This window comes from Micromesistius poutassou (assembly GCF_964030765.1).
Source record: "Micromesistius poutassou genome assembly, chromosome: 7".
Classification (NCBI taxonomy): Eukaryota; Metazoa; Chordata; class Actinopteri; order Gadiformes; family Gadidae; genus Micromesistius; species Micromesistius poutassou.
The window spans coordinates 15,266,148-15,287,797 of NC_140277.1; the positions used below are offsets into that span (position 1 = coordinate 15,266,148).

Here is a 21,650-nt window from a genome sequence, read left to right on the forward strand (position 1 = left end):
GAGAAAGTACATTTCAGCCTGGATATTAACAAAATGGTGATGGAGATTGTTATAGATTTAATACACCGACTTTCAAGATTTATTTTTGCACACGAGATACAATGTACAGCATGTATTCAGAGCATAGAAATGGATGGGAGTCCGTTTATACATACATCAAATGTAACATCGTAGCCCCAAATGACTTCCTTAATGTATGTACAGGTGTTTTTCCTGGATAGGTAGTGCTCACGTTGATGCAGCACATGGCTTTAAAAGGTGGTGAACCATCCCATCTGTGTGTAAATGCTGAAACATACTCCCTTAGTTAACTTCTAGATGGCATACTCCCCCACTCTCTGTAGTTAATAGTAAATAATTCCATAATAAAAGAGCATGACACTGTTAAATAATATTTTTTTTCTCTCCAAAGGTTGTTAAGAGTGGAAGGTCTTTTAAATATACAGTACGGTACAGCCTGCCCCTCTGGGCGGAGGCTAAAAAAGTGCTTCATCTCCCCGTCCACCTGGGGTTAGATGTGCTCCTAACTGCATAGTCATTTACCTGGACGATGGGTCTCTCCAGCGGACGATGCCACGCGTTAACGTTAAAGTTCACTACGTTTTAAATTAAAGATTGATACGCAATTGTACACAATATACACGAGAACAAAACCGAGTTTGTGTGTCGATGTAGGACCGTCTTTGGCAGCTTTTATGAGCTGAATTTATAGTGAAATGATGACAACGACGACCCCCAAATCAAAATAAGGTTGGAGGTCGGTAAAAGAAGACTTCTCCTCCCCACCACCACCACCACCACCCCCCCCCAAAAGAGTTTGTGCTACTGCTGTTGAACAAACGCGTTCAAGGGCACAGATGGTCGCTGCAAAAGGTTCGCTCGGCGCTATGAAGAGGCCAGGAGCTCGTTGGTGGGCGGAGATTTGGGGTGGGAGTGGGAGTGGTCAGAAGCCCGGTCGGTTGCTTCTGGAGGACGCAGCACCTCGGGGGTGGCCCCGCGTAGGCATGGCAGGCCCTGGCACCGCTGAGATAAAGGAAGAACACTACATTCAGTCTTACTTTACTATTAACCTGCGGAGGAGACGCTCTCATCCTTTGGGCGCGTCTCGTTCGAGGACGTCGGCAGGTAGGGATTGGGATTCGAACCCAGAAGCTTTTCGGCTGGGATTCAAACCTAACCCCCCCCCCTTACCACTATTGACATGAGGATTGCAATTTTGAAAGCAAGTTGATTCTTCATTTTGAGCTTTAACACGCCACTGATTTCATCCAATGATGTTCATTTTTTCCCTAGAATGTATGTCAGTGTATTTGCACTGCATTTTTTACAGAGCTACTTTAGCATGCACTTTTGTACTGACTCGAGCCAAAAAGAAACCCGTGTACGTCTACCGGAAACCGAGGGCTTCTGAGGGTTTACCCCAGAGCGGTCTACTATGCTGACCTGGTAGAGGGGCGGCCGTGACTGGCTCCTCTTCATCTTCAATGGGCGAGTGGCCAAGGGGATGATGGGAAAAGGAGTCTAAGAAGGAAGAGCTGCTGATGCCCAGACTGATGCCCGTCACGCCAATGCCAAGAGAGTCTGAGGAAAAACCACAATGAATACATGAATATGTTATCAACGTTATGGCCTATTGAGACCGAGTATACATTATGTATTCAAAAGCATGAATGCATAATTAAGTGTTTAATAAGCTCAGTAGCTTCAGAGCAGAGCCTGCTGCCCTTGGCTTGGATTTGTTGTTGTCCAATAACAATCATTCATATCAGTGCAGGACTGCAAGACTTTTAACCATACATTCGATGGAGAATTATTCACTGTTTCAGAAGTGTATCAGTGAACTGCTTTGGTATTTTTTGTGCTCACCAACGCCAACGGACGCCCTGCCTTGTCGGCCCTGACCAATGTTGTCCAGAACCGTGAAAGACCGGCGGTACGGCGTGTCCGACTGCAGGGCGGGAATCAAAACCAAATCAACTGTGGTTGCATATAATGACTTTATAATCACTATATAAATCACTCAAATATAATCACTTTTTTTTATTTTGGTTAATTCATCAAATCAAAAGATCAAAGTAAATGAGTTAAACCAGCTGGGGCCTTAAAGGAGAACGTGAACCCTGTTTCCCCATCATTTAAGGTTTAAGGGACTAATATAAACCAAACCTTTTGGAAATGGTCCAGTTTTGAGTGAGAGCGATGCTGCTGAAATCTGTAATGTAAGTCCTTTGGAGCAATAGCACTTCTGTCAATGGACGCCAACTAAAAGTTGGACCGGATCAAGCAAAAGGTGAATGAAAAAGTTGTATTCCTCAGTAGGGATCCATAATGTTAGAATGTGTTCTGAGCCAGTCGGTAGCAAATACAAGAACTTTAAGAGGACGTACTGTACATTGACAGGGCCGTATTTCCCCAAAGGATTACATTGGAATGCAGCCCGTTTTTTTTTTCTCGCAGATTACAGCTGCAGCTTTCTCCAACAATACTGGACCAATTTAAACAAGAATTGTCTGCATCAGCCCCTTACACCGAAAATGATTGGGAAATAGGGTCCAGATGGAAAATCCCTAGATTCTCCTTTAATGCTAAGGAAAAAAACATAACATAGGATGCTTAAACAAGCTTAATCTCTCTGGATTAGGCCTGGGCAATAAAACAATAAATGATTGTATCATGATAAGACCTTTGATCAATATCAATATAAAACATGTTCAATATATATCGATAACAGACTGGTCCACCGAATCTAGCAGCTGGGTTTGTTACACAAACACGGTTTACAACATTTGAGTGTTTTTCATTGTTGTATCGACATTGGAGTATTTATCAATGAAGAACAGTGGAAGGTCACATTAAGTGTTAAACAGAAGTGTTTAAATCCAGCATGGTAATTCCTAGTCTTTTCACGTCATTAAAATGATCAATAGTTATCGATCGATATGATCAAGCTATATCGTGATATGTCTTTCAGCCATATCGCCCAGGTACTACACTTCACACAATCCCCCCCACTTTAGCGGGGTGGCTTTTGTGGGCGTCCTACCCGGTAGGTGTGGGTGGTGTTGGGGCGGGAGAAGGCGTCCAGCAGCAGGTGGTGGCGCTCCTTGTGGTGGGAGACGCCGGCATCCTCCACCACGGCGCTGTGGGCGCGGCTGGACGAGCCCTTCTGCCGCTGGACGGCCCGGAGACGCAGTGTTACAATGGTGGTCTATCTCTTTAATAACTGCAGTGGCTGTAAACACCTCCATAGGGAGGTGTTTACAGCCATTGCAGTTAATAAATAAACAGTACTATATCGTATTTGGGATGCACGTGTACAATCCATTATTTGGCAACGCTTTACTATTTCACTTTTATCCAAAGTGACGGCGTAGTGTGTGTGTGTGTGTGGTTGATGCCTGTGGTAGAGCGATTATATGTCACACCTGACGTGTTCAAAATAGTCGACATTCTTGCAGGTAGCCCGTGTCTATTCCTGCAGGTTAACCCATTCTACTGTCCAGGTGCCAACCCGATCACGCAGCCAATACTATGGGGGCTATACTGAAAGCCTTCTCCCCCGGCTATGTCTGGCCTCAGGTGAGGTGAGGGCTGCACCTGTGAGGTCCTAGGGTGCGGTGCGTGATGGCCCGGGACGGCCTCCGCCGCGTGGGTCTCTGGCTCTCCCGTGCTGATGGGGGGCAGGAGAGTGTTCCGGCCCAGGGGCGTCAGCGGGGGGGCGAGGCGGTCGCCGGCCGTGGCTCTGTGGAGACGGGGGACACCGTTTAAGCACCGAGGAGGAGGACAACGCTCAGTGCTCTCTGATGAACAAACCTGGTCCCGCCCACCACACAGTCAGTCAGCCACAGTCACGTGGAAAGGCCGATCCCCAGTGGCCCAAGTAGAAAGTCATTTTTACTCACAGACTACAGTCCCGTTTCTATCCACATGCTGAGAATATGACCTCAAATAGCACCATGACATTATGAAAAAGCTGGTGGCCAGCGTTGATAGAATGCGCTTTTAACTCCACTCCAAGTCGTAGTTTGACAGCAAATGGCAATCAGAAATCAAACTGCCCATGAAAGGCTCTAGGGTTAGTGATTGGCTGACCTGGCGCCCAATCAACCGCCCCCAATCAACTCCAAGACCACCGGACCCAGGTCAGAAAGTTAGGCCGGTTTCCATTGGTCCATCTCCAGTTCCCCCGCAGTTCCCCCCCGCCTCCCCATCCTCATTATCACCCTATTACCAGCCGTTCACCCTAAAAAAAAACAAGCCCCTACTCACAGCCGCGTGCCGCGTATGACCTCGTCCATGGAGCCCACGGCGCTGGACTGCGGCGGGCCCGGGACCAGGGGCAGGAGGGTCCGCGGCGGGGGGTTCCGGCGCCGCGAGGACTGGGCGGGGCGCGGCAGGGACGAGAAGCTCTGCTCCAGGGGCCGGCGGGGGCGCGACTTACTGGAGGGGACGGCGCTGGACGCGGGCCGGTGGGACGCCTGTCTGTCGGGCCGCTCCTCGGGCTCCCTGCGGGGGGGGGGCGGAGAGAAGGTCATGGTGTGAGTGGACCGCCGCCGCCGCCGCCGCCCTCCCATGGCCAGCTGGCCGGGATGGTGTCTGTCCACAGCACCGGATGAACTGTTGGATGTGTGAAGCGATCGCCTCTTGTTTGTGCTTTGGCTTTGCCGCGTCTCCCTGCTGCGGATGGTGGCTTGTTTTAGTCTCGCCCACACGTTATGGGGACGAGGAACACATAACAGGCCGGCATTCGACTGTGACAGTATCCGTTTGGCATACATGATGCTTACTAGTGTTAGTTATAGCAGTAACCCCGCAGCCATTGGTAGTCGTCTACAAAGATAATGAAGAATAAAAACTCAACGGAACACAATAAAATCACCATTTGACTCTAGGGGGAACCTAGGGGTTCTCTCTCTCTCTATCTGCATTGAATAAGTTACAACAAGCAATGGTACATGGAACCGGCTCGTACATGGAATCAACACATTGAGAACCAATACAAGCCATTCCACGTCGGACTATATCGTATATACACCGACTCTACAACCCTTCTGCTGCGAGCGCCCCTGCGTGTTCTTGGCGCTACGTGAAGGTGTGCTCACTGCGTTTTCTCCAGGGCGGCCATGTTCCTCTGCTGCAGGGGGATGCCTTGGATCACGATGAGGTCGTTGAGGTTCTGGTGGGTCGCGGCGGCTCCCACGGGCACCCTGGTCGTCTGAGGACCGCCCCCCCCCCACCGGAGACACCACAGAGAGGGACAGGGAGATGGAGGGAAGGAGGGAGGGATGGATGGAGGGGATAAGCAGGGCGTAGGAACAAGCAGATGGAAGGAGGGACAGGGAGGGTAAAGGGAGGATTTGGGACGTGGAGAAGTGGGGGGGGGGAAACGAGAAAAGAGGAGGTGAGGGACGTAGCACAGAAGTAAAGACAAAAACAGACACATGGTTAGAGACATTTGTTTTCTGAATGACACGTTTGTTACTTCCACGTTCACCGTTTACAATTACAGCGGTTGTTCCTCATGCAAAGCAATCAGGAAACTCAACTGTTCCCGCAACAACGAGTAACAGCATCCACCCACCCAAGTCTTTGCCACAGTGAACGCGAGGGGAGCAATAAAAGACATTACATTGTTGTGAAAATCATATATACTGAAAGCGGGCAGGTAGAGGTGTAGTTTCCATCAACAGGCACAAGCACAGTTAGAATCAAGATAATGAGCCACCGTTGGCGTAGTGTACATTGTAGGCCACTATGTTGGCTCTGGAGAAAAGGGTTACATACAGTGGATGGCTTTTTCTGCTTTTTGGATTTCCGTCTGGACTTGTGCTTTAAGCCCCTTGATTTTGGGTTCTTAAAGAGAGGAAAAAGAGTGACCGAAGGATAAAGGAGGAGGGAGAAGGAGATAAGATAAAGAGATAAAGAAACACAGAGAGGAGTTGGGAGTGAAGATGGTGAAGGGAAAATAAGTGAAATGGGAAGGGAAGGAAGAGTGGCAAGTTAATGAATTATTAAAAGAGTGAAAAGTGCTACAGGCAGATGACGGAAAAAACAATGTTGTAAAAACGGTGGTTCGATAAAAGCCCAAAAGACCTCATTGCTAAGGAAACAAAGATGTTATGACACTATTTATTTATCAACCCTGAAAAGAATACAACTCACATTCCCCATAGCAAATGTAACGCATGTGCATAATGGAATTAAAACAACAAATGTTAAACACACAAACACAATCGATAACACACACTAAATGTTTAAAAGGGACCAAAACTGCCCCTTAAGACCATGTCTAAAGTTCACATGTAAAAGGCCTGGTTTATATCGTTGCCTAGATTTCCCAAGGAAGGCCAAAGGCCAGGCAACAGAGAAAAACATATCAGTCCACTATTAACGTAGACAGCATTGACATAGACAGTGACTATGTCCAACACAACCTATTCATATATTACCCTGTACATGTACTAGGATTAAATAATCCACCAATTAATGACATACTTTATTATTTATTTAACTCTGATCCCTGAGGAGCGTCCCGGGGCTAGACCCCCATACCCCACGCCCGGCCTAGTGTGTGTGCCCTGGGCTGACCTGGGACTGCGGGGTGGCTGTGAGCTGGGGCGGCCTGCTCTGGTCCAGCCGGGGCAGCAGGGCGGTGGGCAGGGCGGACAGCAGCATGAAGGAGCTCTGGGGGTCCTGCTCGCCGCAGGGGCTCAGGTTTTTCTCATCGTCTGTCAATCACGCAGTGACACGGTTGATACATTCAGCGTGAAACACAATCAAATTCTGCATCTCATCTCGGTGTGTGGTTGATGTCAGATCCGGGAGTTTGACGACGCTATAGCCGAACTTAACGGAAAGACTGCGACGGAAACAAGAAAGTGGGGGAAAGGGGCTCAGTGTTTCCTGCTTTGTTACCGATATATTCCTGCAATGATAAACTCATTTGCAACCAATACAGACACTTTGTCTAAGGACTTTGGTGTCTGGCCAGAACGCTTTAGCTTGTCTTCCTACCAGCCATGGGAAACGTTGAGCAACGAGCAACAAGCGCTGGCTGAGTACGCGCTCGCTGTTGGCCAAGGAGGGCTGCCGACAATGTGAAGGCAATGCTATTGGTCTAGTTATCTTCCTCTTGATCTGAGATCAATGTTCAGCCAAATCACGTTTGTTGTGGTTCCGCCTGTCAGTTCCCAGTAGAGTTCCACGCCATGTAACATGCTTCTACAGATCCCCGCCCCCAGCAACATGATTTTGAAGCCGAAGGTAATGAAACGCCCCTGGACCAATATTTGAGCTCGTCTGCCATCAGACTGTTTATCTAAAGCCTGATGATTGGTGAGACTACCGTATGGTATTGTAACGATGTGGCACTCCTAATATTGATAACGAATTGCTCATCCGGGATTCATAAAGTTACTACTTTATCTCGATAAAGAATCAATCAATAATATCACTAACTTATCTTAGTAAAGCAGCTTCCAATACAGGTTAACTGTTTTCACAGAAAAGGTAACACAACTAAAGTATGTACACTCAAAGAATACACATGCGTCATATTCATGAATTAATAATAAATTAATAACCACAAGGATTAGGAGAAAACATGTTTGTATGAGAGCAGATGTAAGAGAAGCCAGCAGGAGGGGGCGGGGGGGTTGGGGTGGTGGTGTCTGGGGGCCCCCCACCTGAGACGCATCCCTCCCAGTGCCGCTGCACCAGCTCCCCCATGCAGCCCACCAGCTGCCTCCACACGTCATCGAACAGCAGGTCCAACACGGCCTGCCGCCGACAGCGGTACGGAGACACCGGGGGCAGGCAGCGCCGCCGCCGGTCCAGCTCTGAGCTCTCCTGCTCCAGCTCCTCGTCCCTGCGAGGAGGGGGGGGGGGCGCAAAAGCCAGGAGAGGGCCGGAGAAGGGGAGCGTAGATACAGTGTGTTTAGGTTTAGGTGGCCGTTCACACATCTCAATCACATATGAAAGCCAAGAACATTGCAGTGACATAGAAAGCAAAACGGAGAATAGTGCAAGCTTTGAATTGGAGTGTGCATTGTGTCCCTCCGTTTGAAGAGGGTTATTTTATTCTGTTGTGCCAGCATCCTATCCACACTATAACGGTGTTTTCATCCACCAAAAACTCTAGTTCTTTGCTCTCCCGAGCAGATACATTTGAAAGAGCTGGTCTCGCGTTTGTAATATAACCGGGGAAAACGCCCGGAAAGTGGGGATTTCAAAAGGCTGACTGAAAACGGGGAATTAACTGAAACAGGTCAAATTCTGTACCAGTGTGGATGGACAATGTTTGAATGATGCTGCTGACGACATGAAAAAAACGATGGATGGGAAGCCTCTGACACGTGAAGACTTTAACAGGTGTAGTGAGGACATGGTGCCGGTGAGGAGATCCATTCACTCACAGGTCCCTGCTGTCAAAGGCCAGGTACTCCTCCATGAGGCCCTCGGCCATAATGACCCTGGCCCCGTCGTGACCCAGGGAGCCGCCGGTGGCGTCGCGGGGTCCGTCCGACCCCTCTGCTTGGGGGGGCTTGACCAGCTCCGCTCTCCTCCCCTGGACATTCAGCCTACCCGACCCCACAAACACACACACACACACACACACACTCAAATATCAGCGTATAGAAGTGACCTAGCACAAGTCCCTAGCACCTAGCTCCGACCACGGAGTCGTATAACGAAAGTGGATCATGACGTCATGATCCACTTTAGTTTGTCTGATCGATTTTTTTTTTTTAATCTTCCCAGCTGACTGACTCCGATAGCTGGAGAGTCACGCTATCTAGGTCACAAAAACTCCAGCGCCGACCCAGGCACATCCATAATTGATGGTCTAAGAGCAGTCAGGTGGCAAGGCTGGCCCTGCCGCGGATACACAGCGAGCCATAGAGGAGCCAGACACACGGTGGGCGTGGGCCTGCTGCCGCCCCACATCACCCCCGCTAGTGAAACGGCATTCAGATTCTAAAGAAATACTTAGAGAGACTTCCATTGTTGTTTTTAGAAAGGTGCAAACAAGGGTGTAAGATTTGACCAACTGTCGAATTAGTCCTACACAATAAAGGGGGGGGGGGGGGGCAGCCCGCAGTGGTAAAAATAAGGACTAGAACGTTTCAATTGTGTAAATGTACAGATATCTTAGTTGAAAATGACTTGAGTAAAAGTCAAGTCAAGTATCAAAAACTGAAGCTAAATAGTGAAAAACATGCAGTCTTTCCCTGCAATGTTACGGTACATTTCCTGAATGGGGTCATGTGTGAATTGGAACTGGGGTGGATATTCTGGGATATCAGCACAGGCTATTTGCCTGCTCAAGACATACATACGTAACATTTCCGGATCAGTGCCTGTACGGCTGTGTTGTGACTGAAAGCAGGCACTTTGCCGGTAGAGGCACGTAAAGGGTTGTGTCATCTCACGTACGCCGCATGTTTTCGGGTGATCCGATATATCCGATATCAGCTCATCTTATTCTGGACAGGTTCTGCAATAAGGAGGCTCCTCTCATTCTGCAAGATTTAGGGCGCTTGGCATCCATAAGTTTAGAGTAAAACGAACCAATCTCAAGACTCCGATCAGGACGTAATTCCATCCACGTTTATCTCAATGAGCAAATGCCTTTGGGTGATCATCTGGTAACAATATCAAGCTTACAGCTTATTTTTCCAGCTCCTTTTTTAAATAATTTCTTGAAAGTGAAGAGGTTCCGATATAAAGTGTCATCGCATTATCTCCATCTGCAGGTCCGTCCCTTGGCCCATATTCCGGCATTGCTACGCCATGTGTGAACGGGCACAAGAAATGTCCCGGACCGTAGCTGCACGTGTGAGTAGTGTTCCCAGTAATTTACTGGGAACTTTGTGTGAAAGGGGCTTTAAAAGGGCTCCTCTTTTTCGGATGAGGAGGATGTGTTCATATGGCTGCTTTCGCTAATTGCAGAAAATAGTATTTATTTTAATATACATTAATTAATTTATATTACTGTGGGTTTGATCTGACTCCACTTGTCACTAAATGGTAAATAGTCAGCGAGGTCAGCAGTTATTTGCAAGCATACAAAAAAGTAAAGAAGTCCGTAAGGATAATACATTAGCGCGATAATACCATTATTTTTTCTGAATTTAATTTGTGGCGAGTAACGATGAGTCCACTGCAAAGGTATCAGACTAAAATGGAATAATTATGTAGGGAAGTAAAAGTGCACAGAAAAACATTACTGTAACAAAGCAAAAATACTTAGTACATACTTTGTTTGTTACGGTACACCACTGGCAGTGACAGACCATGGCCTATAGGTACAAAGTGGAACTACAAGACGCTATGACGCTACTCCAGCTGGGCTAGCTGATCATTAAAAAAAAAAAAAAATCGATCCAACACAATACATACACTTCTTTGACATATTGTCAAAACTGTTATTTCTTCACATTGTATTGAAAATTCTACTTTCCTCTGAATGTTTTAAACATATAAATGGTACACATTACACCTCGCCATGGCACAACATCATGTGCCGCGGATCAACGGATCGGTTTGACAAAGGTCTGGTACCAAAACGTAACCGTTAATTAACATGGTGTTGCACTGTAACCTTCTCAGAGGTGGAGATTTTTCAACAAACTATTAACACGACGAGGTATGGGGGAAAATATGCTTATTAAGGTTAGAATTCCCGTGTCGCTGCAGCAATCAAGACGGCGGCGGGACTGCTCACTCTGTGGCTGGTCGGTCCTTGTCCTGCGTCATGGAGGCCCCGCCCGTCTCCGCCGCCGCGGGCTGGCTGGAGCTGCACTTCCCTGAGGTGGCGTACCACTGGAACCCCTCGTCGCTGGGACACACCAGCTGAGTGCCCAGGATCCTGGTGGGGGAACACACACACACACACACACACACACTAAAACTGAAAAACTGTTCAGACTGAACGTATTATTGATCATGTATTGTGCGCACACACACACACACAAGCACACACACACACACACACACACACACACACACACACACACACACACACACACACACACACACACACACACACACACACACACACACACACACACACACACACACACACACACACACACACAGGTTTCTGATCAAACCCATGCATGCATTAGTGTACAGTATTTGGCGTACCGAGATGGATTCTTGTGGGGTTTTACAGGCAAGTCCATAGTGGACGACAGACGTCTTTTCAAAATGTATTTGCACTTCTAAGAATAGGCAAGGAACCAGGACTTCAGAGCTTGTGAATTTCTGATATATTGCATAATACATGCAATGCACGGTCAAATTTATTTTTTATTAAGGTGTATGTTAATGTGCTATGTGTTCTATGTGCACTTGTGTGTGTGTGTGTGTGTGTGTGTGTGTTTGTGCACATATGTGTGTGTGCGCAAATAAATGTGTCTTTATGTATGTTTTAGTGCTGTCAAACGATTAAAACATTTAATCGCGATTAATGTCATAGTTAACTCACAATTATTCACACATTTTTATTTATTCTAAATGTCCCTTGATTTCTTTTTGTCCCATTTTTTTTTCTCATTTTAATCAGCTCTTATCAACATGGAAAAGTGGATCGGCTTGTTTTGTGCAAATGTTTTTTCATTGAAAACAACATTGCCATATACTGTAGTGTTCAATTTCACACTAACATTCTCACTTGGAGCAGTCATTCACACTTGGAGCAAATGATCTCTCAGACAATGAAGACTGTCCATCAATAAAAGGGTAAAAATAATAATAATAATAATAATAATCACGCTAAAAAATTGACTCCGGTAAAATGGGTTTGCGTTAACGCCGTTAATAACGTGTTTAACTGACAGCACTAGTATGTATACATGTATGTGATTTTGACGCCGTATCTTTACCGCAAATGTGGGAAGCGCGTGGCCCACTGCTGACACTCGTCCTGCAGGCCGCGGAGCTGTCCCCCGGCCCCGCCCCGCCCCTCGTACAGCTCCCTGTCAATCTCCTCAAACATCTGCTGCACCTGCCGCGACGCCGCATTGTCAAACTCCTGCGGGACGAGAGACATACACAGAGAGAGGGAGAGAGAGAGAGCGAGAGCGAGAGAGAGAGAGAGCGCGACAACAAAATAATGGTTCAGCTACCTGGAGACATAAAGGCTGCATCATGTTCATCAATTATTGGCATGACATTGCAGAGTTCGGTTTGTTTCACAGCAAGCCGAGCACGGCATGTCGGTGAGCTCCTATAGCTGCCTGAGATCCCAAAGTAGGTTGCTGTAGGACAAGCCGCCTGGGCTAGTCCCATTTTAGCATTTGCTAAAGAGACGGCTAGAGGGAAAGAAGAAACACTTGAAATAGGGAGATGAAGGCCCACAGATGAGTTAGGTCTGTCTGTCTGTGTGTGTGTCTGCGTGTCTGCGTGTGTGCATGCGTGCGTGCGTTCGTGCGTGCGCGCCTGTGATGGATTCCCTCGAAACCAATTCAAAATATTTTATATATTTCTCTATTTTTTTGGGGGGGAGGCAATGTGAGGACATGAAGATGAATAAATCATAGAGTTATAGAAAGGTCTTTGTTGTTTCTGCGGGAATGACTGGAACTTGAACAAGGTTTAAACCCAGGAATACCAACTCCCAGTGGGATCCGAGACTGTTTGTTCGTACCAAGCAGATGGCATACTTATACTTACTTATGTACATTCAGATAGATTGTCTAACCACATGAATACCAAGAAAGTCTAAAGTGGAATAGTCAGTCATAAAATCTGAAAATAAATGTGTGACATACAGTATAGTCATGAACTCATGAACTTCTGTCTGTAGTAGTTTTCACAGAGAAGCAGGACGAATAAATTATAAACATGCGTTTGAGACAAACATTATTGTCACATAGAAATGAATACAAAAATATGTGCCACTGACGCAGCCTTGTTCTGGGAGTGTACTTACATCGTAGCCCCAGGAGAAGACGGAGCTCCTCTCCGTAGAGACCCCTGTCCCCGTGTAGCTGTGGATGCCCGACCACGACTGATGATTGATGTCGCCCGTGACAACCGTGGGACAGTCTGATGGTCCGGATGCAGCAGACGTCTGTGAACTAAAGGAATGTGTGAATGCAGGAATACAACCAACCCATTCACAATCAATGCTAAGGCATTATATTCTTTTTTTTTAATTATTATTTCTGTATAAATGTTGTCCGTAGAGAGGCGAACAGCGTGTTTTGTGATTCTTGGCTGCGGTGAAATGTGAAAAGGTTTTCTACACACTAGGAACCAGCCTTCATAATGTAGGTGTAAGATTTGAATAGGTTATCAAACTTATTCGTATTCAGTTAAATGTTATGTGACCACAAGCATGATTAAGTAACCAAATATTTCATGGAGGCAGCCTGCTAATTATTTATTATTTCTACCACAGCTGCTTGAATCAGAAGACGGCAATCCGATATGATGGTTTGAATGATTTTGCTCAGGTATCAGGTCTTGCATATAACCAGTCCCTGACAATCAATGGTCCATTAAAGAAGGTGTACCATTACTGAATGGCCACAGCAGACACTGATGGCTGGCATCTAAGTGGCATATATTTAGAGCCACTTACAACCTGGTGGCCTTATTGTCTTATTTATCAGTCTGTGAAAGGCTGCATGCATTTATAATGCATGCTTTAATTCATAAAAACTTAGGGTTAGGGTTAGGGTTAACCTGTACTGTTTTTTATTACATGGGCTTGTAACGAGTCTAACTGTCAAACCGTTGGCTAACTGTCAAACCGAGTCAAACATCATATCTCACTGAACGTAGCAAAGCCCATGTCCCGGTAATCTACCTGTTGTGAGTGGAGACAGCTTCCTGTAGGTCGTGCAGGTAGTGCTGAGGCGTGCGGACATCATCTACTTCGTCTGGGTGTGGATGATGGTCTAGGCTGTTCCGTGATAAACCACGACTGGAAAACCAATACAGAGGGCGTTGAAAACAGTCAATACATTAGGTGGATTTACACTGTAGAAGTACTGAACAAACGTGACCACCGTACAATGTATTGATAGTCTATGATAAGTCTACTAAGGTGTTATGTATGGTCACAACACATTAAGTTAACTAAGCAATACAGAATTGCAAAGCAGTATGCAACATTTTGCAATGTACAATAGATTGGTCTTGATGGTGTGACACATTGGTCCTCACAAATGCTACCACACTGTTGTAAACGTGTTGGCGGACAGATCCATTAGGTGGGTACACAGATACGTCATTAATCATCAGTGAGAGGGAACCAGGGTCTTCCAGATGCACACAAGCAGGTGCACACGTGGGACGGTCCTGTCAGTGTCTGTGTCCACCTATTGACTGGGTACCGAAGACAGACACCAAGACAGTTATTTCAGATGACTTTGTTTCTACTTACATCTCTAGTTTGTGCGATACGGGTCGTCGGTTGTATCGTGAAATCATTCTCCCGTCCTCCTCCTCCGTCTTTATTTGCAGACACCCTCCTGTATCATTGCGCTCGCCCTATGTTTCTATGACCACTATTGACTCCCGAAGCAAACCCTCTGGCATGTACCCCGGCAGCCGACCAACGCCATCCGTGGTAATGAAACGGGGCATTCGTGTGCTGCTGGGCATTTCTGTCGATGGAAGCTAGCGCGGAGATGCTAACGCTGTGTGGTGGACGGAGCTAAAATGTGAGCCGCCGTGGGCGAGCTGTCTTGTTTGGAACAAGCTGGGTGCGCTGATCCCCGCTACAGCTGAATGGGTCTCAAGCATGCAGTCCGTTTTAAGCTGTTCATCCTAGGTTAGCAGAGGTGGGAAAGCCTAGGTAGCGAAGTTGTTTTATTTAACCACTTGAGAGAAGATTAGATGGTTATAAGTGGCACATCAACAATAACAAGAATACCATGGATACCCTATGTCGTGTTTCCAAAGCCTCCTGGGAAGTTGATTTTAGGATAGCGCTGAAAACAGTCCCATGGTTTAAGCGTCGACTACAACCCCCAGCGTTCCTTGTGGACACGGAGCTATGATGTGTCCGATGCGCGACATGGAGGAAATGTCTGCACATGGTTCTGGACGGGTCTATACTACTGACATTAACGACGCATTGATGATTTAGATCAATGTATGGCTGTAAATAAAAAATGTATATTTTTGGGGTATTTGTTTTTTTATATTCAAATTGATGATAATTCTTATAAGATAACATGTGAGACACCTCGAGGTTAGGACACATTAACGCTGGATCCGTGTTTGAAGACGGAAAGGTTTTTGACAGGACGACAACAATGTCAGGTTGATACAGCCATGCGTTGAACCAACGATGTGACAACGACATGCAATTACAAACTGACAATTAATGTCATCACTCAAATAAATAATAGTAAGGTCACTTCAAATTGAACCAGGTAAGATTTTCGTATAACCTCTTTACTACTTTGCTACTTAATGTCCTGTACTGCTTTATGTATGTAACTTTATTGTTACTTTGTTCATTACACCATAGCATTCCATTTTAATGTAATGTTGACCTCATGCACTTTCAGGTGAAAGACCCCTGAACTCAACGCTGCTATGGACCCCCTCTCTAGGAAAGTGGTGCAGGAAGACGTGGTTCAGTACAAACTCTTTTTGATTCAGTCGGATGACACTGATTCTCAGACCCACGAAGAACGTTTAAAGCATTTGGTTGAAGATATTCTGGCCAGAATTGCCCCACTTCTCATGAAATATATTTGGCAACACCAGTCATTCAACCTCAACTATCAGCCGGGGAAAGGTAGCCAAGTCATCACATCACAATGAATGAATGAACGAACCAATATGTAGTATGAGTTGATATTTATTTTTAATCCACCAACAAACTTTGAAATGCATACATTTAGTGAGTGTTTCCAGGGTTGATTGTCTAGATTAAACATTAAACATCTTAATCATGTATCGATAGACGCTATTCCTGCTCACATCGGAGGCACCACTCTCTTTGGGGACAACGTGGACGATGAGTGGTTTATCGTTTACCTCCTTCAGCACATCACCGAGGCCTTCCCCGAGCTAGCTGCTAGGTATTATTCCTATTTTAACTTAGTTCCTGAATGCTGTTTGGCCCATTTTGTTTGAAATTGTCCCTTTGGTGGGGGGAAATTGTTTAGGCCCTCTTTTCCTGTGAGGCTCAAATCATGTTTCTGTGTGCAGAGTTGAGGACAACGATGGAGAGTTTCTTCTGATTGAAGCGGCAGATTATCTTCCCAAGTGGTTGAGTCCGGAAACCAGCGAGAACAGGGTACGGTGTCCTCACATTACGAACAACGCTTTGCTTTTCTATGTGTACATGTTGTGTATTTGCTATGCCTTACTTTCTTCCTATTAATTAATTATTGATTGAATATCAAATGAATCAGTTAAGGGTCTACTTAACTTAAAATCTCAATATCCTAACCTTACTATAACCCTCCATTTGTAGTAGTATTATTAATCTGATCCAATATCTCCCCAATCAGGTGTTCATTCACAGGGGACAGTTTCACATCCTGCCCTGCCCGTCCCGTTCCAGTGCAGTCGGGATTCCCAGAGACGTGGTGCCCACTGTGCTGCAGGCTTTAGCTCTCCTCTCCTCCAACGCCAAGGACTGCCTTGCAAGTCCCAAAATTTGCTCAGCCCTGAGGAAGCGTTTGAACGGGTGAGAGAAAACCCTTAAAATCAAAATGTCTTGTTTACTCTAATGTCATGTTTAGAGTAAAACCCAACAAGAGAACTTGTCTTCTTCTGCGTGTACTAGGCATAGTACATAGGCGACCGTGGATGTTGTAGACACTACATACAGGACCTTTGGGAACAGAAAAGTGCTGAAGTAACTTTCAATATATAGCAGACATTAGGGAAATTAAACTTAATTCCCTGTGTGTTTGCATGTGCGTGTCCGTGTATAAGGTACCCAGAGAAGATCACCGCTAACCTCCACCGGGCTCACTGCTTCCTACCGGCAGGGATCGCCACAGTGTTGGCCCAGCGGCCTGACCTGATAGCGCCCGCGGTTTCCGCCTTCTATCTCCGGGATCTTGTGGATCTCCAGGCCTGCCGGGGGTTCAAGACCTTTCCACCTGACACACGTGTCCACACCCTGGTACGCTAATGTGCAGTCCTGCTTGTCTGCCGTTTGAAATGCATTGAAACACTTTTTATTTAGATTACCATAAAAATATATAGATTCGACACAAACCCAAGGAGGAGAGAGTTGCAACACTGTGAGATCAGCAATCATAATTATTGTAAAATCTTCCTTCTTTCTGCCCATATTTGTTAGGTTACCTTCACCCGATGCTTGTACGCCCAACTCCAGCAACAACAGTTCACCCCAGACCGGAGAAGTGGCTTTACCCTGCCTGCCCGCTCTCACCCCCAGCACAAATCATATGAGCTGGGCATGAAACTGGTGAGCTTGGTTGATATGTTTCCATTCATAACCGTAAAATGTTTTTTCAGGTATGCACATATTGTTTTTGTTCAAGAGGGATTTGTATATTTAGTTTTGTGTGTGTGTGTGTGTTCAAGGCTCATGGTTTTGAGATCCTATGCTCTAAGTGTAGAGCACCTTCTTCAGAGCCAGACGCTCCAGCCAGCTGTAACCCTCAGTGGAAAGGCTTCCTGGAGAACCTGAAGAGGAATGGCTACTTCAAGGCAAGTCAAGCATGTGAATGGTGAAGCAGAATGCATTAGGTCTGTTACGATAGATCTGGTTCCATGTTAAAGACTTCAATACCATTCTAGTTCGTAATGCACATTAAAGGCTGCCTAAAGGCCAAAATCACACTTCTGCGTCCTGCATAAATGCAAACATCGGAGATTGACACAGAGAGACCGTACACAGGCCTGTTGCCGGTCGAGGACCTACGCATAAGGAGAGACCTGCAGTCTCCCAGAGTTCTCCAAAGTACCAGGCGTAGTGTTTTGTTTTCAACAGTCAAGTGCTTTTCAGCAGTACATTTACTGCCCTTTTGTATATGTTTGCGTGAAAGAGTGGAACTCTTGGAAGTGCAGAACTGTAAATTCAGCTTTGTTGTCATGGTTTCAGGGTCAAATGGAAGGCTCCGTTCACTATAAAGGACTGATGACATCTGCAGAGAACTTTTTCAGACTGTCTTTCACACACGGGTAAGAACCATTAAAGTTGCTATATATATATATATATATATATTTCTGCATTCAAATATCTAAAAACGACAAGAACTATGTTACTTATATTTGTGTGTGTGTGTGTGTGCGTGCAGGGGCCAGAGTGCAGGGGAGGAGGTTCTGCTGCTGCTACAGAACTCTGCTCCTGTCAACCTGGAGGAGCTGAAGAAGCAGGAGTCCCAGCTCGCGCCGGCTGACAGTGAGTAAACGTGGACATCTTGGCCTATGGGCTTCCTTCACCATAGCTAAATGTACCGCCTCCGTCCGGATTCACCCGCTCCAAATCGGACCACGTCATTGGTCCAACATTTCTGTGATATTGTTTTTGGTTGATCTTGCAGACGGCGTGTTTCATGAAACGCGTATGAAGTCTTACTCGTGGTGATATGTAATATGATACAAATGGCCGCATTTTCTTATTTTCATTTTGGAAAATGGAACTTCCTCTTCTTCCTATTCTGGTATGGAAAAATTATGCCGTGGCGATATTTCCCCACAGCGCTGAACATTTTCACTTCCACTTCCACAAGTATATGAAATCAGAAAGAGAACCTGACTTGTGTGTTTAAACAAAGACAAGTCGGCCCTCTGGCCCCGTTCTCGTCTCATTGCTTCTCAACGCGCTTCTGTCACCAGGCGACAGCTGGCTGGACCTCACCTCTCAGGACTTGGAGCGTATGCTGGAGGAGAAGAGCGGTGGAGCCGGGGGCATCGCTCTCACCAAACCAACCCAGGGCCAGGGCAAGAGGGAGGAGCCAGAGGGAGAGGAGGCCGGCTTTAGCCTGGTGGCCGTGACACAGGGCATGAAGAGCTTCCTCAGTGCCATGTCATCGCACGAGGGCGCCGAGCTACCCTGGTGAGACCCCCCCCCCCCCCCGAGACCCACCCGCAGCCGGAAGGTTCGGCGTTAGATACCCCAATGCCCGCTGCAGCCTAGCTGTAGGCATCCTTGAGCATGATGCCTAGCCCCTAGCCTGGGAACCAACTGTAGAATGTTGGTGTTTTTTTAGTGTCTCTCTGTCTTCACATTTTTTAAGTCTGTGAACAGGCCAGTGCCTCTCCTACTGACACCAGGTGTTATTGCCAACATTCCTCCATTTGTTATGTCCCAACGAGGATGAACCAACCCGGTCGACTGGGGCATAGCCAGGGCCATATCCCTTATCAAGGGAGAGACTGCTTCTGTTCTTTTGTCATTCACACTTTCTTATCATAATACTCGCCCCAAATCTTTGGTTCGGGGAGAAGAGGGATAGCCAAGGAGCACGTCAGGAGACTGGAGACTGCTCCTCACCACCTACACTATAGATTATTCAACCTAAGTCTGTATCTTAGAAATAAGCTGAAATCACAACCAACACAACCAACCAACCAAACCTTGCAAGCACATTGTTTAATTTGCTTTTCAGATAAGGTCTGGCTCTCCTCCAAATACTAAATGATTTTTTTGCCCGATTCGAGATTAATATGAGGCAGGATAAATACAATGACGGTTCAGAGGAGCGCTGTATATGCACTCACAGCAAACATGAGCTTGTGAGATTCTTCTGGTTCCCAGGCTACCTATCCCCCACCTGCTCCAAAATAACACTTTGGGTAAAGCATCGGCTAAATACTAAAAGATTCATAGTACCATCTAAAAGTGTCATAACGAAATAAAGATGCTCTCCATGAATTCACGACAAACCTCCTCTTCTTTTGTTATCTAGCCAATTATTTTTTGCTGATTATTTTTGTCTTTCTGTGACACCAGGGCCCATTCACATGATCCTTTTAGTTTTGATCCAGTATCCATGGCCAGCGCAATGGACAAACTACTAGGTATGTAGCGTGCGCACACAGTGTTATTGCAGTAATATTCCTGCTCCAATGACTCGGGGCACAATTTCCTTTTATTACCTCTAAATCTATTTTATATCATTGTTTATTTTGAAGGCAAGACAGAAGAAGGCTTGGACTCTGATGATCTCGAGGATGACGAAGATGATGATGATGATGACGATGATGATGATGATGACGAAGAGGATGAGGATAACAAAGACGTGAAAGATTTCTTCGGTTCCCAAGGGGAAAAAGAAACGGAAACTCTGGACAATCTTCGTAAATACATGGACCAAATGGACCACGAGTTGATGGACACACACATTGGAAAGAGTTTCCATCAGAAGGTAATGATGTCATCACCTCTTCCATAACAACGCAGTCTCACTTCGAGTTCGTCAAAAATCGACGCTTGGTCAGGGGCTTTTGGCGTTAACTGCTGACGCAAAGGGTGTCCTTGTGGGTCTTCATTCGACGCAGGGGGTTTTCAACTCATTACAATGTAATCCCTCCACGGCCAATAGTGATAAGTGCATAAACTACCCTAACCCTAACCACTACTACCCTAACCCTAACCACTACTACCCTAACCCTAACCACTACTACCCTAACCCTAACCACTACTACCCTAACCCTAACCACTACTACCCTAACCCTAACCGCTACTACCCTAACCCTAACTACTACTACCCTAACCCTAAACCTATAAGACCCTTGACCCTACCATCCTACGAAAAAAAAGATTTGCGGGAGCGCTTTCCCCGAGCGACAGACATCACCGCGGAGGGATTACAGACCCCCTGCGTTGAATGAAGACGCACAAGGACACCCTCTGCGTCAGCAGTTGACGCCGAAACCCCTGGCATCGATTCCTGACGAACTCAGAGTGAGACTGTGTTGTCCATAATGAGCGCCTTTATCTCCCAGGCAGAAATGTGGTTATTCACCCTTTGGTATGGTTCAGTGGTCTCAGTGCTTTATCTCATACATGAGAGGAACCCATCTTGAAACCGAACAATCTGAATTTAAAAAAAAAACTGTTGAATGTTTCCTGGATCTTGAAGTGTTGCTCTCCTTCCTGCAGAATCGGGACAAGGAGCGTCCGGCCAGCGGCTCCCGGCTCCCCCCTAGAGGAGAGGCTCGCCCACAGGGAGAAGAGGCAGCAGATCCAGAGCAGCAGCAGCAGCAGCAGGAGGAGGAGGAGGAGGAGGATGAGGAGATCCAGCCCCTGGATGTGGACCTCAACCTGGTCACCAACCTCCTGGAGTCCCTGAGCTCCCAGGCCGGCCTGGCTGGCCCTGCCTCCAACCTGCTGCAGAGCCTGGGCTTCCACCTGCCCCCCAACAACGACCCCTCCTAAGAGAGCAGGCCCTGTGGGATGTAACGCACTCTTCAGCTGAGGTCACCCTTTTGCCACGGTTGTGACTTTTCCTTAAGTTTCCCAGGCTTTTCCTAATCACTAGGGTCGCCTTGGAGGTGTTTCACATTTTCGTCGTGTCCTTACTGTAAACGTTTTGAAGATTGTTAAAAATGTTGGACACTGGTAAAACTGTTTGGCATTTAATGTTATTTTTTTATACAGCACTTAAAATGACTCACTCTTGTAAGCAAAATAAAATGACTTTTATAAATACTGTACAGCCTTATTTTTGTATGGTTAACTTCAAGCT

General features: G+C 46.4%; 2 protein-coding genes across 3 annotated transcripts; one reads left to right on the top strand and one right to left on the bottom strand.

Moving 5' to 3' along the window:
• Positions 1 to 50: 50 nt before the first annotated feature.
• Positions 51 to 14,772, bottom strand: fam149b1 (family with sequence similarity 149 member B1). 2 transcript variants are annotated; one of them, XM_084470330.1, is made up of 16 exons: positions 14,399 to 14,772; positions 13,820 to 13,936; positions 12,938 to 13,085; positions 11,889 to 12,037; positions 10,727 to 10,870; positions 8,415 to 8,579; positions 7,686 to 7,867; positions 6,589 to 6,728; positions 5,785 to 5,853; positions 5,103 to 5,215; positions 4,270 to 4,506; positions 3,598 to 3,742; positions 3,044 to 3,172; positions 1,867 to 1,948; positions 1,444 to 1,581; positions 51 to 1,023 (listed from the first exon to the last, which is right to left on the bottom strand). In XM_084470330.1, the coding sequence occupies exons 1-16, from the start codon at positions 14,443 to 14,445 to the stop codon at positions 944 to 946; spliced, it is 2,085 nt and encodes a 694-aa protein (XP_084326456.1). In that variant the 5' UTR covers positions 14,446 to 14,772; the 3' UTR covers positions 51 to 943. The 2 variants fall into 2 exon arrangements, with proteins under 2 accessions (XP_084326456.1, XP_084326457.1); XM_084470331.1 differs by lacking the exon at positions 5,785 to 5,853.
• Positions 14,773 to 15,270: 498 nt separating this feature from the next.
• ecd (ecdysoneless homolog) lies at positions 15,271 to 21,611 on the top strand. Its single transcript, XM_084470709.1, has 14 exons — positions 15,271 to 15,395; positions 15,534 to 15,766; positions 15,935 to 16,052; positions 16,183 to 16,270; positions 16,488 to 16,666; positions 16,918 to 17,110; positions 17,291 to 17,419; positions 17,539 to 17,664; positions 18,059 to 18,138; positions 18,255 to 18,358; positions 18,796 to 19,015; positions 19,913 to 19,980; positions 20,095 to 20,327; positions 21,065 to 21,611. The coding sequence occupies exons 2-14, from the start codon at positions 15,562 to 15,564 to the stop codon at positions 21,338 to 21,340; spliced, it is 2,019 nt and encodes a 672-aa protein (XP_084326835.1). The 5' UTR covers positions 15,271 to 15,395; positions 15,534 to 15,561; the 3' UTR covers positions 21,341 to 21,611.
• The last annotated feature ends 39 nt before the right edge of the window (positions 21,612 to 21,650 follow it).